Source organism: Borostomias antarcticus, assembly GCF_949987555.1.
Source record: "Borostomias antarcticus genome assembly, chromosome: 21".
Classification (NCBI taxonomy): domain Eukaryota; kingdom Metazoa; phylum Chordata; class Actinopteri; order Stomiiformes; family Stomiidae; genus Borostomias; species Borostomias antarcticus.
The window spans coordinates 2,582,421-2,598,407 of record NC_140254.1 but is presented as its reverse complement, the minus strand read 5'-3'; the positions used below and the strand labels follow the sequence as shown (position 1 = coordinate 2,598,407).

The 15,987-nt window shown below is 50.7% G+C and overlaps 1 protein-coding gene across 1 annotated transcript; it reads right to left on the bottom strand.

The window, feature by feature from the left end:
• Positions 1 to 14: 14 nt before the first annotated feature.
• On the bottom strand, positions 15 to 1,085 carry paqr7a (progestin and adipoQ receptor family member VII, a; the record flags this gene model as incomplete). Its single annotated transcript, XM_084455532.1, has 1 exon — positions 15 to 1,085. One exon carries the CDS (start codon positions 1,083 to 1,085, stop codon positions 15 to 17), a length of 1,071 nt encoding a protein of 356 aa, XP_084311658.1.
• Between the last annotated feature and the right edge of the window lie 14,902 nt (positions 1,086 to 15,987).

Here is a 15,987-nt window from a genome sequence, read left to right as displayed (position 1 = left end):
ACTCCTCCCAACCTTTATTTCGATTTGACTTTACAATCAAGCAGCCGCCTTACTTTACTGATCATGAGGAATGCTATGGAGGCGCAGGAGACCAAGGTCACTACATAGAGCCCCACAAAGAGAGCAGCCTCGCCAGTGCTGTGCAGGCGCTCGTAGAGGGCACGGCGGCCCACATAGTCAAGGTAGGAGGCGTGGATCTGGCACAGTGTGCAGAGCACCAGCAACACGTGGAACAGCTGGTGGCCCTGCCCCAGGAAGTCACAGTGCCCGGGGAACCAACGCTCGGGCAGGGGCTGGGTGAAGAAGAAAGCGCTGGAGAGGAAGAAGGCAACTTGGCCCAAGTGGAAGACCAGGGCTGGGTCTCTCGCGCCGCCGCCAGTGTGCCAGGAGAAGAGGCGCTGCAACACCGGGCTGGTGTCCCAGGCATACGCCAGGGTGGAGGGCGCCACCTGGCCCACCTTGCGGACCCAGGGCGGGAGGCTGTGGTTGCAGTACTTCCCGTAGCAGCAGCCGAGGCACGAGAGGCAGCAGAGGAAGGTGGCAGCAGGCATGAAGATCCCCTTCACATGCCCATGCCAGTCCTCCTCCACCGCATAGTGGAAGTGCACCACGGCACTGCCGTACTGATACTGCGCCACGCCGACATAGTCCAGGTAGAAGAACATGTAGTGACAGAACTCTGACTTGCTGGCCAGCAGGTGGGCCACGGCGCTGCAGAGCGTGTAGAACAGGGAGGACAGAAGGAGGATGAGGAGAGGCCAGGCATGGAGGTCCCCGGCAAAGTCCACGGTCTCGGCCAGCTGGGCGAACTTGACCAGGACCAGCAGCGCCCCCAGCAGGTGAGTCCATACGTTGACGGTCTCGTTGTGCCGCTGAAAGAGGGACAGGAAGTAGTATCGCCAGCCCTGGTGGAGAGGCCGGTAGCCAGCATGGATGTGACGCTCTCTGAAAAAGCAGGGGACCTCGCTGTCCCTCAGAGTGCCTGGCATGGAGGGCGCGGCCTCGGTGAGCATCTGGGGAAGCTGCCTGACCTGCTGCAAGTTGATGAAAAGATGTCCGATGCGCTCCATGACCATTGTCGCCATGACGGTCTGTAGGACTGCTGACTCTGCAACTGGAAGAGAGGAAAATAAACATTCAAATGAAATCACCGTTATGTACAAGACTGCTCTACTGGTGCGGTAGGCTACTTACAGGACCTTAGGACACTGTCCTCTCTTATCAGGGTTTCCGTCATAGGATAAGGTACATTCTTATCAAATCTTTTCACATTTTAATTTCCTGAACTCATTTTTTTCCCAGACTGGTTTAGAGAAAGCTGCTCAAACATGAAGCCAAGTAAATCAGACAATATACAGCATGCCAATTTTACTTGAACCAAAACCTGACAACACTCGAACTGAACACTATGCATAACTGTATACTTGAACATTATTTAATTGCACTGCCTACATCATGGACACAGGCATAGTCATCCATGATCGGATAGGATAAGTAGATGAGGATGATACTGATAGACTGTTAGACTACGGAAAGTTGTCTATATAGTACAGAAACCTTTAAATGTCTAGCTGATTTCCTAGGAGTGGAATGAGGAACTGATTGATAGCTCAATTATTACCAGCACTAAGATATGCCTAGGCCTACTGTATGGACAAGAGATTACAAGAATTCCAGTATAGCCTACTGTAGCCTACTATACCCTTACTTGTTAAACATGGCAAATAAACGTTCTATTCTATTATTTATACTTTCCCATTACAACCCATAAACCAAGGAACAGTAACAGGCCAGTAGCCTACTATTTCGGTGTCATTCCTCTTATCCACGAAGGTGCTTTTTACCTTCCCTCAGCGACGTGTCTAAGCCGAACTATAGCCTACTGGCGACTAGGCTACACTCCAGTCTTGAACCAAGGGGCGCACAGATGTTGTACAACACTATAGGCTAGCCCATTCGGCTAGTCCACGAGTCAATACCAAATAAAGTAGGCAGGTCACCAAATGATGAATTGTTGATGGGACCCTCAACCTCGGATTTCTCATCGTATTTACCGGTCGTTGCTGTCCCCCAGGCAAAACACTGGGCACGCCTATTCCACCCACGACAGCTTCCACGGGCACTAGGCCTATTCTGAAACGCACAGATGTGTCCTCGTTGTCATCACTCGCATGCTCGACGCAAATGTTTCCAGTGGCGGAGAGCAGTCCTGCTGCCTGCAGCGAAGAGGGAAATGTCTTCTATCTTGAAGCCAGTCCCGATCGAGCCCCCGAGAGGAAACTTTTGACGCCCTTGGTCTGTGATTTTCTTGTTTTTCCCGTTTTCAGGCGAAAGTCTGAAAAAACTATGGGACGTACGTGCTCATAGCCAGCTTCGCCTATGTGTTTCAGGTGGTGTAGGTGATGGTCTCAATCAGTGTAGGGAAACTTATTCGAGGCAAAAACTTGGCAAAAAATGTATTTCCGTATAACCGCACCCCACTGTAGCCTACCGGAAAATGAGAAAGAATCATAGACAGTGATGATTTATTAATATAAGAATGTAACTGTATCCTAGACTATATATTTCATCTTATGAATTACCAGCATCTATGAACGTTTTAATTTAAATACATATAGGGAACTGTCCTGAAGATATTGTGCAATAGGCCCACTCAAACGATGACACATTCCAGACACACGAGCGAAAGAATGTTCCCGATGACGCCCACATAACCTTCCGGGGTGGAAGGTAGAGGGGTTATTCCAAAGACGGGCCGGACTCACTTAAAAATAGATGATAGCTTAATAAAGGCCAAGACTACCTGCAATTTAACGTTTTACGTCTTAGTTTCATAAATCACTTGGTCATAAAGCACGGTTGCTGAAACTACAGCCTACCTGAGGCTTACCTGGCTTCATCAATTTGTTGCACTGGTTTTCAACCTATTTATCCAAACTGAAATTTAACATGGCCTAGGCTGATTTTTAAAAATATGTGTAGTGCACCAAATCAAAATGGAATAGCATGAAAAGAATAACAAAGGTATACTTTGTGGATTGTGGTCTCAAATGCTAAAGACAGTTGTGTAACTTTCTGGCAGTATCCATTTGTCCCAAAGCGTTTTCCTCTGTTGCCGTGTGCAATTCCAGGTTAATTTCGAAGTTTCTCCATTTGTTTCCCTTTTGTTGTTTTGCATGTGGCGGTAATATATTTGATTTCAATACTTATGGTCAGAAACTCACCGGACAAGAACAACCTTCAATGGACAACTGTCCGGATGCTCTGATTCAACTCAACACTGGCATTTCCTGCTGTTAAACCTCTATTAAAGATGTAACAAATATTTAAATTCAATATGCTGTATTGAAAAACCAAAAGTAGCCATCGTCACACATTTAAGTAGGCTATTACTGTACTGGGAAGTTGAGGACATACCAGGAATGTCCACAGAGGGGCGCTGTTGCCTATGATAGGCTGATGGCATAGCAGAAATGCCAAAGCCCTCTTTTGTATAATCAGGCTTGTTCTATTGTACAGTAATTCTGTGCCTTCATTGAGCATTATTTTTGGCAATATGTTTGTTGGATTGTTCTTTGTACTGATGAATTGCAGTCTCATCAAATGCCAATCAACCACTTACAGATAACATAATTGCTCATCTAAGTGAATAGATCTGAAGTGCAAGTTTCTTCCATACATTATCTGTCAATTTTAATGTATTTTTTCAATTGGCTCAGGAGGTAGAGAGGGTTGTCCAATGGTCGGTGGTTAGAATCCAAGCTCCTCCTGTTCACATGTCGAAGTGTCCTTGGGCAAAGACACTGAACCCCAAATGATGAGCAGGCTAGCACCTTGCATGGTAGCTGCCGCCATTGGTGTGTGAATGGGTGAATGAGAGGCCATTGTAAAGCATTTAGGATAAAAACACTATAGAAGTGCAGTCCATTTACCATTTACTTTAATGGTATCCTATGACACCAACTATCTATGATTGTTATTTGATAGCAACAATCACTGTTGATGCTCTTAATTAAAGCGATGGCAGTAATGATAATGGTCAAATTGTATTCTCAAATGGGAAAATGCTACATGATCTTACACAACACTTTTGCGGCCACCTCTAGGTCCTTAACCCCATTGCTCTTTGGTATTCACCCTGAAGTGAACACCCATGCAATGTTGTAACAAAACCCCTGAGACACAATCAGTTTTTACACAGTAACCTATTGATTCATAGCCATGTCCTCTTTTGTAATCCCCATTTTCACATTCCAATATGCAATGAGAACTGAGGTAGGTTGACCTTTGCTGGCGGACCCAACAGTTGGATTAGTCTCTGAGGATATAGGGGTGCTTTCTTCATTCAACTGCTACAGAGTCAGCAGATATGTCTTCTGCTCTGCTCTCTGTTCTCCAGTCCGACCGGCAGATGGGCAGGCGACAGACGTACAGACTCACAGACACACACCCTCATTTAATTGTGTTCTCCGTATAATATTGGAAAGTGTTAGGTTTAATTTTTAATGTGCTTGCTGAAAGCAATCACAGTAATTGTTCTCTTGCATTCTTCTGCTTATTATTGTTCTGCCCACGTCCTTTGCCATCTATCTCACACCATTTAAACTATAAATACCATTTACACTTTTTTCAGTGTAGCTTTACATGCTTCTTCCTGCTATAACTTTTTATTTTGATATCACTTGTATAATTTTGACAGACCATTACCAGGCATGGGCCAACTTAGAAATCATTCAATTTTGGAGAGGATCCAAATCACAGGGCGGTTCCCCAAGCCGCCCAAACATGGCCAAAATACGCTTTTGATAACTACTTGCTCATATTCAAGCTACAGACTCAAAACGTAAATGCTATGGGGTAGTAGTTTACACCCTAAGGCACTTAAAAATGGCCTAACTTACCATATGGTTGAGGACGTGAATACTCTCTGCTATGAGAACCTGTTATGAAGGCCCACAATCTTAGTCTTAGTTTCCCCAAATCAGCTCTATTTTCCCCTGTTATTTTCCTTATTATTGCCATACATTTCATATACACTTATGAAGGTGTACATTGTTATTGTTAGTATATATAAGTTCAGTTAAGATTTATATAAGATATGTTAAGTATTTAGCAAGCGCCAGGTTAGTGGGCGTGGTTTTGATTGGCGTACGTGACTTGACGCATGTTTTCTGTTTTATGGCACGAGCCCTGAGGTAGTCTGTGTGTTAGGTGAGGAAGAGCGGTCACGTCCCGATCAGCCAGAAAGTCGGCGAAGTATAGAAAGATTAGCCTCTTCAAGGTGGACTCGTTACTGTGTAGCCTACTGTGTGATGCTGTCTAGGAGACCTGCCTGACTGTTAGTAGTAGATCTCTAGCTACCCGCATCACCGCGGGAGTTCAGCGTTTGTAGTGAGCTAACAGCGCTAGCCGGTTTAGCTGTGTGTTCCCGTTAGCCAGCCTTGCTAGCCGCCGGCTACTAACGTTGGCGCATAACTAGCCGAGAAAGAAGACTAAAGCCAAACGAAGCCGTCGCCTCCGAGGTGAATTGCGACCGATCGCCAACACCACCGGAGCGGACCGGATCACCGGAGCTGAACCTCTTCACACCTCTTCACGCCTCTTCACACCTCTTCGTTTACTACGAAGACGCCCCATTCCCTTCCAGTTGCTACGTCACCCCCCCCCAATCTGCTGCCTTCCTCTCAAATCACCTACGAGCTCCAACCAGGCCTCAACGCGCTCTTTTTCAGTCCGGGACTCGAAGCCTTTTCAGGCCAGGTACCGTGTGTGTGAGTGAGTGTGTGTGTGTGGCCGGCGGGAGGGAGTATATTGGGATGTATATATAATTTGTATGAATAAATGTGTTTGTTTATATTTGATACATTGCTGTGTGTTTAGTTGTCTGTATTGTTTAGTTTAACCGCTAATCTAGTATTGGGTTTGAGTATTATAGTGTGATTAGCTGAGTTATAGCTTGTATTATTATATATTATGATATATATGTTTATTCAATATTATATGCTAGTTTAAAGGGTTGCTGTCGCCCCCTGCCTCTATCCTCCTACACTGCCCATCTAGCTCAGAATTAGTTAGATAGCCAGCCCTTCCTAAAGTCATACAGTCCTTTAGCTACTCCCTGGTTACATTTGGTCCTTCGAGCCGGATAGGTTTGTGTAGTGATAGCATGGCTGAGCGCAGCCAACCAGACAAGACAGTTAGCCCCCCTTCTCCGCCCCCTGAGCCAGAGCCACGACCACAGAGAGTCCCCCGGTTGCCTCAGAGGTTACAAGAGTATGAGCTTGAGCTCGAAAGCTCACTGAGTGGTAGTGAGGAGCGCACTCCACCGGACACAGTGGTCGGAGAGGCCGAGGTGTCCGCCGGCGCGCGGGTGGCTAGCACCGAGACAGCCATCAAAGAGCACCAGCCTGAGGATGAGATGGCAGAACAGCAGGGTTTTGCCGTAGAAACGGAAGAGCAGGAAGGAGAGCGGTGCTCTGTCCGCTCAGAAGAGAGGTACAGGCCCGAGGCCCGGTCTGACAGCGCCTGCGCGCGGAGGAGGGAGGGCCTCAGCCTTAACGATCTGCCTCCCAGCACGGCGCGCTCGAGACCTAGCTCCCGCCGTTCAGTGGCTTCCTCCCGGTCCAGGGTTTCCGTGGGCAGTTCTGCCTCTGGGGCGGATAGCATGCACTCCAGAGGGAGTAGTGCCGCGCTGTCAGAATGTATGCGCCAACAGGCCGAGATGGCGTTAGAGCGTGAACGCCTCCAGTTCGAGCGCGAACGCCTCCAGATGGAAGGAGCGGAACGTGCGGCGGAGAGACAGCGTCAGGAGGCGTTAGAGAGGGAACGCATCCAGTTCGAGCGCGAGCGCCTCCAGATGGAGGGGGCGGAACGTGCAGCGGAGAGGCAGCGCCAGGAGGCGGAACGTACGGCGGAGAGGCAGCGCCAGGAGGCGGAACGTACGGCGGAGAGGCAGCGCCAGGAGGCGCTAGAACGTGAACGCCTCCAGATGGAGCGCGACCGCCTCCAGATGGAGAGAGAGCAACTGCACGCGGAGAAGATGGAGGAAGCGATGCAGACCATGCGTGACATGTGCATCAGCAGAGCTCCGTCGGCCCGTAGTTCCAGAGCATCATCCGCACGCCCATCGCGAGTGCCATCTCCTGAACGCCCCACCGACGGCTCCATGAACCCCGCCATGACTGTACAACTACAGGCCCAGCTGACCACATTGAAGGAAGAGGACCAGGGACCCGACCGCTACGCGGCCCAGAGTGAGCCCCCGTCGCTGCCCGGGAGGGGAGCCATTCCACAAGAGCGTAGCACACCCCCAGGTCCTCCAGCGAACCAAAGGGCATGCAAGCCGGAGACCCAGACAGTCACTCCAGCCCCTCCGACCATCCACTACAGGATGTTTCCCCAGGTGGAGGGACCCAAGTTCCCCTTCTTCAAGGACGAGGACAGGAGCCAGTATGTGGAACTACGCATCTGCCTAGACACGCTCCTGGACGACTCCTGCTCAGAGTCCTACAAATATGCAATTCTCCTTCAGCATGTGAGGAACCCCAGAGCCCACAACATGGTTCTGGCCCATGCCTCCTCACCGACGCCTTACACCAGAGCGCTCGCCGACTTGGATGCCCGCTACGGTCGTCCTTGGAACCACGCCCTTGCTGAACTGCAATCCCTCGAACAGCAGGCCCCCATCAAGGATGAACGGGCGCTGGATGACTTCGCGCTCCGCGTGCACACCTTGGTAGGAATGCTGAAGACGCAGGGCCCAGCTGGCGCCAGCGAGATCAACAGCACCTCCAACGTAGAGCGGCTGCTCCGCAAGATCCCACGCTTCCGACAGGAGAGGTTCCGGCGACAGCAGCGCATTCGTAACCCCGGGAAGTTGGGTCTGAGCATGGCTGCCTTCGCGGAGTTCCTACTGGAGGAAGTGCATGACACCAACGTAGACGCCATGAGTTACGCTGAGCCGAAGAAGGAGAGGGAGAAGGGAGACCGCTGGGACAGGCCGAGCTCGAACAGAGGACGCCCAGTAGGAGTGCTGCACACGGAGGAGGAGCCTCGGAGAGAGAGGAAAGCCCGACCTGAGGGAAAGGATTCCTCTCAACCCCCTCAAAAGGGACGGAGAGGTCCACCGCCATGTCCGTACTGCACCAGCGAGCACTGGTTCAATGAGTGCAGTGACTTCAACAGCCTGAGTACCGAGGCCAAGCAGAGGTGGCTCGAAGAGAACAAGAGGTGCTGGAATTGTGGGCGCGACCATCTGGCTAAGAACTGCACCTTGAGGCGAAAGTGCAACCGCTGCGAGGAGGTCCACCTCAACATCCTACACGAGGTCTCCCTCGCCAGGTCCACGGAGGGCACCAGAAGCCCTAGGTCCAGTAGCGCACCGGAAGAGGAAACACCTGTCTACTACCTAGACCCAACCCAGAGCAGCGGCTCCAAGGTCCTACTGAAGGTGGTGAAGGTCCGACTCCACCACAACAACGCTGTGTACGACACATACGCCGTTCTAGACGATGGGTCGGAACGGACCATCCTTCTCCAGGAGGCAGTGCGCCAGTTGGGGCTCCAAGGGACTGAGGAGAAGCTGACTCTGCGCACGATACGTCGCGACCTTAAAGAGGTCACCGGGGCGAGGATCAACTTCTCTATCTCCCCGGCGGGGCGGCCGTCGGACAGATATCAGCTTCAGAATGTCTTCACCGGAGACCAGCTAGCGCTCTCCCGCTACGACTACCCCCTGGAGAGATTACGCGCAAGATATCCCCACCTACGGCGAGTAGACCTGCATCCGATAGAAGGAGCGGAGCCCACCCTTCTCATCGGCTCGGACAACGCTGCACTGATCGTGTCGCTCCGTCCTCCGCTGAGAGGACCACGAGGCTGCCCGCTGGCTGTTAAGACTGTGCTTGGGTGGGCCCTCCAAGGCGCTACTGAGTGGAGAGATAGAGACGGGAGAGCTACGTCATCCCTCCATGTCCGAACCGAAGAATTGCAGACCATCAACTGCCTTCACACCAGTGTGGACTCCACGAATGCGGCGCTACTAGACAACGTCCAGAAGCTGTGGACACTAGACGTTACGCCCTACAAGAACGAGAAGCTCTACGTACGGTCAAAGGAGGACGCCTACGCCATAGACCTCCTTAAAGCAAAGACAGTGCGTATTGAAGTCCAGGGCGTGAAGAGATACGTCACACCACTACTCCGAAGAGAACCCATGCCAGAGTTTCGAGTGTCCCCTCGAACCGTCCTGCAGTGTCTGACCAGCACTGAGAAGCGTATGAGGAAAGACGAGGTCCTTGCTGCTTCTTACAGAACGGAGATGAAGAAGCTGACGGAGTCCGGTCTGGTGAAGAAGCTCGAGCCAGCCGAGGCGAATCAGAGTGCCGAGTCTTGGTACCTCCCGCACCACAATGTGCACCACAACGGGAAGAACCGAGTGGTCTTCAACTGTAGCTACCAGGTGGGGAAGCTCAACCTCAACCACTATCTTCTCCCTGGTCCAACCTTGACCCCAGCCCTCTTGGGAGTCCTGGTGAGATTCCGTCAGCAGCCGATCGCAGTCAGTGGTGATATTAAGCGAATGTTTCACCAGGTCAGGATGTTGGAGGAAGACAAGCCACTCATGAGGTTTCTCTGGAGAGAGGACCCGAGCGACCCCGACCCCTCTATCTACCAGTGGGAGGTGCTACCCTTCGGGACGACCTGCAGCCCCTGTTGCGCCACCTATGCGCTACAGACTCATGCCGCACAGGAGACGGCACCTCCTGGAGTGTTCGACGCCGTCCATAAGAGTTTTTACGTGGACAACTGCCTCCACAGCTCGAAGACAGCCACGGAAGCCCGCCAGCTAGTCCAGGACCTGCGTGCTCATCTCCAGGAGGGTGGATTTGAGATCTGCCAGTGGGCCAGCAACGACCCGCAAGTCATCAGAGACCTCCCGGAGGAGGCCAAGTCGACCAGCAGCGAGGCTTGGGTCTCTCACTCACCAGATGACGCTCAGGAGATGACGCTCGGACTTATCTGGCAGTTCCAGACCGACACTCTACGCTACCGCAACAAGCCTGCCAAGCCCCAACGTGTCACGATGAGAACGATATACAGCACTCTAGCGAGTCAGTACGACCCACTGGGATATATCGCTCCCTTCACGACGATGGCCAAGGTGCTTGTCCGGGAGCTGTGGGCCCAGGAACGAGGATGGGACGATCCTCTGCCTCGTCACCTAGAAGAGAAGTGGAAGGCCTGGGAGCAGGAACTTCCCACTCTCCAGCACATCCAGCTGCAGCGGAGCTACTTCCCTCCCTCCACGGACCTAGAGAGGAGTGTCATCACGCTACATGTGTTCTGCGACGCCTCGGAGATGGCGTACGGGTCCGTGGCGTACGTCAGAGCGGCAGAGCTTGGAGGTGAAGTCCACGTCTCGTTTGTCCTGGCACGTTCCCGAGTGGCGCCGAAAAAGCAACAGTCCATCCCAAGACTGGAGCTGTGTGCTGCCCTGAACGGTGCGCAACTGGGAAGGTTCCTGCTCGACGAGCTCCAGCTACCTCTGACGAGCGTCACCATGTGGTCAGACTCAACTACCGTCCTCCAGTGGTTGAAGTCAAGCTCATGTCGGTATAAGGTGTTCGTGGGCACCCGAGTCGCAGAGATTCTGGAGTTGACTGAGGTGAACTGCTGGCGTTATGTAGACACCAAGAGGAACCCTGCTGACGTCATCACGAGAGGGGCAACTCTCCAGGATCTGGCTGAGCCCCACCTGTATCACACGGGACCAGACTTCCTAAAGGAGCGGGAGTCAGAGTGGCCAGCCACGCCTGCGTTAGCAGAAGACAGAGAGGACAAAGAGCTGCGGAAGACGTTGTTCTGCGGAGCCACCCAGGTCGTAGACCCTGCGACTACTCCGGGAGAGGAGTGTGAGACGCTCGAAGAGCTGCAGAAGAGGATGTTCTGCTCCAAGGCCGGTCTACCCCTAGTTAATCCGCTCAGTGCCGAAGATTACACCGCTGCGGAGCTCCTGGTGCTGCAGAGTGCCCAACAGGATGCCTTCTCCCGAGAGCTGGAGTGTCTCGAGAAAGGGAAGCCGATCCCCTCGGACAGTAGACTCCGCGGCCTAGCTCCAGAGCTCGACGGTGGTCTCATTCGCGTGGGTGGCAGACTGCGCCGCGCTCAAGATCTAGACCTAGACACAAAGCATCCCATCGTGCTTCCCACTAAGCATCAGGTCACCAGGTTGGTCATCAAGCACCATGATGACAAAGTGCAGCACGCGGGTGGAGAACGTGTCTTCGCGGAGGTACGACGGAGATTCTGGATCCTCCATGGACGGGAGGCGGTACGGAGATATCAACGGTCCTGCTCGGACTGCCAGAGGTGGCGAGCCACCCCGCCGCAGCCCATGATGTCCGACCTGCCCGAGGACCGGCTGCGACTGAGACAGGCTCCATTCCACTCCACTGGGGTCGACTGTTTCGGGCCACTCCTAGTCCGGAACCGGCGAGCCTCAGAAAAGCGGTGGGGCATCATCTACACCTGCCTGACGACGAGAGCAATGCACCTGGAAGTTCTGCACCAGCTCACAAGCGACAGCTTCCTCATGTCCTTCAAGAGGTTCACCTCCAGGCGAGGGACCCCTAAGACCCTCCGGTCGGACAGAGGCACCAACTTCGTCGGTGGTGAGGCCGAGCTGAGGGCAAGCTACGCCGCGATGACTGAGGAGGCCCGTGACAGACTCGCCTCCCAGCAAGTGAAGTTTGAGTTCAACCCCCCAAATGCTCCACACTTCGGGGGAGCCTGGGAGCGGGAGATTCGCTCAGTAAAGAACGTCCTGCGTACGATTCTCGGACAGAAGGTGCCTACAGATGAGGTGCTGGAGACTGTACTAGCAGAGATTGAGGGCATCTTGAACTCCCGGCCCCTAGGCTATCCCTCCAGTGATGTAGCAGATCTGGATCCCATTACGCCCAACTTCTTGCTGATGGGGCGGCGAGACTCTGCACTGCCTCAGGTAGTCTACGACCCTGCAGAGCTCACCGGAAGAAGATGGTGGAGGCACAGCCAGGTGCTCGCGGACCAGTTTTGGAGGCAGTTCATACTGCACTACCTGCCGACCCTGCAAGTCAGGCAGAAGTGGACGAGGGAGAGGGACAACTTGTCCGAAGGTGCCGTGGTACTGGTGATCGACCAGTCCCTTCCACGCGCCGCCTGGCAGACGGGCAGAGTGACCAAGGTCCTGCCGGGTCAGGATGGAAGGGTGCGGACGGCCGTCGTGGACGTTGGTGGTCGCACTTACACCCGACCTGTGGCACGCCTGATCGAGCTCCCTCAAATCACAAAGGACACTGTCACCTCATACCTCACGCTGCTAGAGCAGCCTAGCCAGTGTGCCTTCCATAGTTAAATGAAACCGAGGGTTTCATGGGGCGGCTGTTATGAAGGCCCACAATCTTAGTCTTAGTTTCCCCAAATCAGCTCTATTTTCCCCTGTTATTTTCCTTATTATTGCCATACATTTCATATACACTTATGAAGGTGTACATTGTTATTGTTAGTATATATAAGTTCAGTTAAGATTTATATAAGATATGTTAAGTATTTAGCAAGCGCCAGGTTAGTGGGCGTGGTTTTGATTGGCGTACGTGACTTGACGCATGTTTTCTGTTTTATGGCACGAGCCCTGAGGTAGTCTGTGTGTTAGGTGAGGAAGAGCGGTCACGTCCCGATCAGCCAGAAAGTCGGCGAAGTATAGAAAGATTAGCCTCTTCAAGGTGGACTCGTTACTGTGTAGCCTACTGTGTGATGCTGTCTAGGAGACCTGCCTGACTGTTAGTAGTAGATCTCTAGCTACCCGCATCACCGCGGGAGTTCAGCGTTTGTAGTGAGCTAACAGCGCTAGCCGGTTTAGCTGTGTGTTCCCGTTAGCCAGCCTTGCTAGCCGCCGGCTACTAACGTTGGCGCATAACTAGCCGAGAAAGAAGACTAAAGCCAAACGAAGCCGTCGCCTCCGAGGTGAATTGCGACCGATCGCCAACACCACCGGAGCGGACCGGATCACCGGAGCTGAACCTCTTCACACCTCTTCACGCCTCTTCACACCTCTTCGTTTACTACGAAGACGCCCCATTCCCTTCCAGTTGCTACGTCACCCCCCCCCAATCTGCTGCCTTCCTCTCAAATCACCTACGAGCTCCAACCAGGCCTCAACGCGCTCTTTTTCAGTCCGGGACTCGAAGCCTTTTCAGGCCAGGTACCGTGTGTGTGAGTGAGTGTGTGTGTGTGGCCGGCGGGAGGGAGTATATTGGGATGTATATATAATTTGTATGAATAAATGTGTTTGTTTATATTTGATACATTGCTGTGTGTTTAGTTGTCTGTATTGTTTAGTTTAACCGCTAATCTAGTATTGGGTTTGAGTATTATAGTGTGATTAGCTGAGTTATAGCTTGTATTATTATATATTATGATATATATGTTTATTCAATATTATATGCTAGTTTAAAGGGTTGCTGTCGCCCCCTGCCTCTATCCTCCTACACTGCCCATCTAGCTCAGAATTAGTTAGATAGCCAGCCCTTCCTAAAGTCATACAGTCCTTTAGCTACTCCCTGGTTACAGAACCATTTTAACTAAACTCAATGAATGTCTAAGGGATACACTGGCTTTAAATACTGGTAAATGGCAGTAGCCTTGCCAAATTATTTGCATGAGAACTCAACTCAGTGGATGTCTTTGAGAGATGCTCTTTCAATCACTGCTTGCCTCCATTCAAAGCTTCAAATAGAATGACAAGCTTATTACGGCTATACACTCATGTTGATACTGTACAATTTTGCACTTTTTTAGCTATTCAACGTATAAAACTGTCATAATTACTGGTTGTTAATGGGAGATTTACTTTCTGCCTCTACTCTATACTTTTTCATCTAGATACTACATTCAAACTTTTGAAACCCCCACAATGACTAAGCTTATACTCATATTTAGATACTAAACATTTTATTCTTTATACTCAGATAGCATTAATATTTTTTTTCAATCCATGGTTGATATACTATATACCTGTAGCCTAAAGATATCTAAACTACATAATATGCCTGCTTTCAACAAGCACACATTTTCTTCAGAAAATATAAACTTTTCTAGTTTTAATACTATCTTGAGGCAATTAGTCTGTCTCAAACACATCCCCTCTTATATTTCCTCATCTCATTGTATTAATCTCTTCTACTCGTACCTAGCCTATTTTATTCCTCCCCTTGTGAGACCTTGAGGTCATGATGATTCTCTGAAGCTGATGGTAAAATAGACTGTTTATATTTCGCAAACCAGGTAATCAGTGTTATAGGTGTTAAGGGAGGAGGTGGGTCATTGCATTTTGACATTTTGTATTTCAAACCTTTGACATTTGATGAAGTTGCAGTCAGTATAGCCTACGCTCCACATCCACTGGCCTAATTGGGCTGGACTGCTCGGGCAGATATTGAGGTGGCATTTTGCTGAGGAATTCCCAGGGCTCCTCTATGATGAGCCCACTATGCCTTCGTTTATCAATGTCTACCTGCTTTTGCTGAGTAGTTTGTTTTTGCCCTTCGCACCATATATCACCTGTCCCATCTAATGGGAGCCAGCTATGGAGTACACTGCCTCGCCAGATCCCTTGGGTTCATCTTTGTTTCAATTTCCACCATTGCCACAGATACAGTAACTCCCTCAATAACTGCAACCCCTACACTACCCCTGAGCTTTCACTGTACTGGCCGGAACCCAAAGCAAATATTATTTTGTGCAATATATACCGTAAGTCCCCTCCACTTTAAAATATATCATTAGAGACTATAATGCCGAATACTAGTAAAAGCTACAACATGGTACAGCACAGTGGCATAGTACTTAGTACTGTCGCCTCACAGCAAGATCTCCCTGGCCTTTCGGTGCAGTTTGCATGTTCCCCCTGTGTTTGCAAGGGTTTAGCCCATGGATGTATTAATAGAACTGGATACAGCCACTCCATTCACTGACCGCTATCAACAATGAAGCCCTATTGAACCGCGCCATCTTGGCAAATTTGTAGTAATTTGACCATTTCCGGTGACTTTTGTACTTGCGCAGTTGTGCTTTTCTGGCCTTCCGGTGACTTTTGTACTTGCGCAGTTGTACTTCTGTCCTACGCGCGTCCACGTCCAACGTTGGCACCGCTTCTAGCTATCGAATGGCTGACTGGTGTAAGATGGATAGCCTAACGTTAGAGAGATGTAGTCTATGGTTATGTTAATAAAGCTAACAATGATGTTGTAACATGCATGCAGCACTGCCGATCTGATCTGAACGATTGATTCATTATTACCATGGATCGGTATTGGGATTGATCAAGGGCGAATGTGAAATAGCAGCCACGAACTCAGCGGGTTATCCGAGATGCGGTAGCAGCGGCCAAAGCTCCTGCTGGCGGGGAGTGAAGCTCTTCAACTCGCCTGTCACTGGCTCCCTGGAGGAATTTAGCCTGGCTGCAATAACGTTATCGCGAACGGAATGAATACCATCTACTAGCAGACAAAACATGTTCAGTTATATTTAACCTGTTAAAACTAAGATGCCTGGATGAAAAAATAATTTCTCCAATGGATATATTTTACAAAAACAGGTTAATATGCAAGCCGGTTTTCATTGCTAAATCAATGCGGGGAGAGCCGGGAACGTGCGTGGACGCGCGTCGGACAGAAAAGCTCAACTGCGCAAGTACAAAAGTCACCGGAAATAGCAAAATGACTACAAATCTAGCCAAGATGGCGCGGTTCAATAGGCCTTCACTTTAGATTTCGAATCCTGGGGGCTTGGTTTAGCCTGGCGTCACCAGTCTCTCCTCGGGGAGGAGAGCCTCTATTTACTTCACTGCCTTAAGCCCGCCCCTTCATCCGGCTCGAGCCTGTAGAGCCCGCCTCCAACATCCGCTTGCTTTATTTTTCCTTAACCGGTAGTTCTCCTCGCATCTTG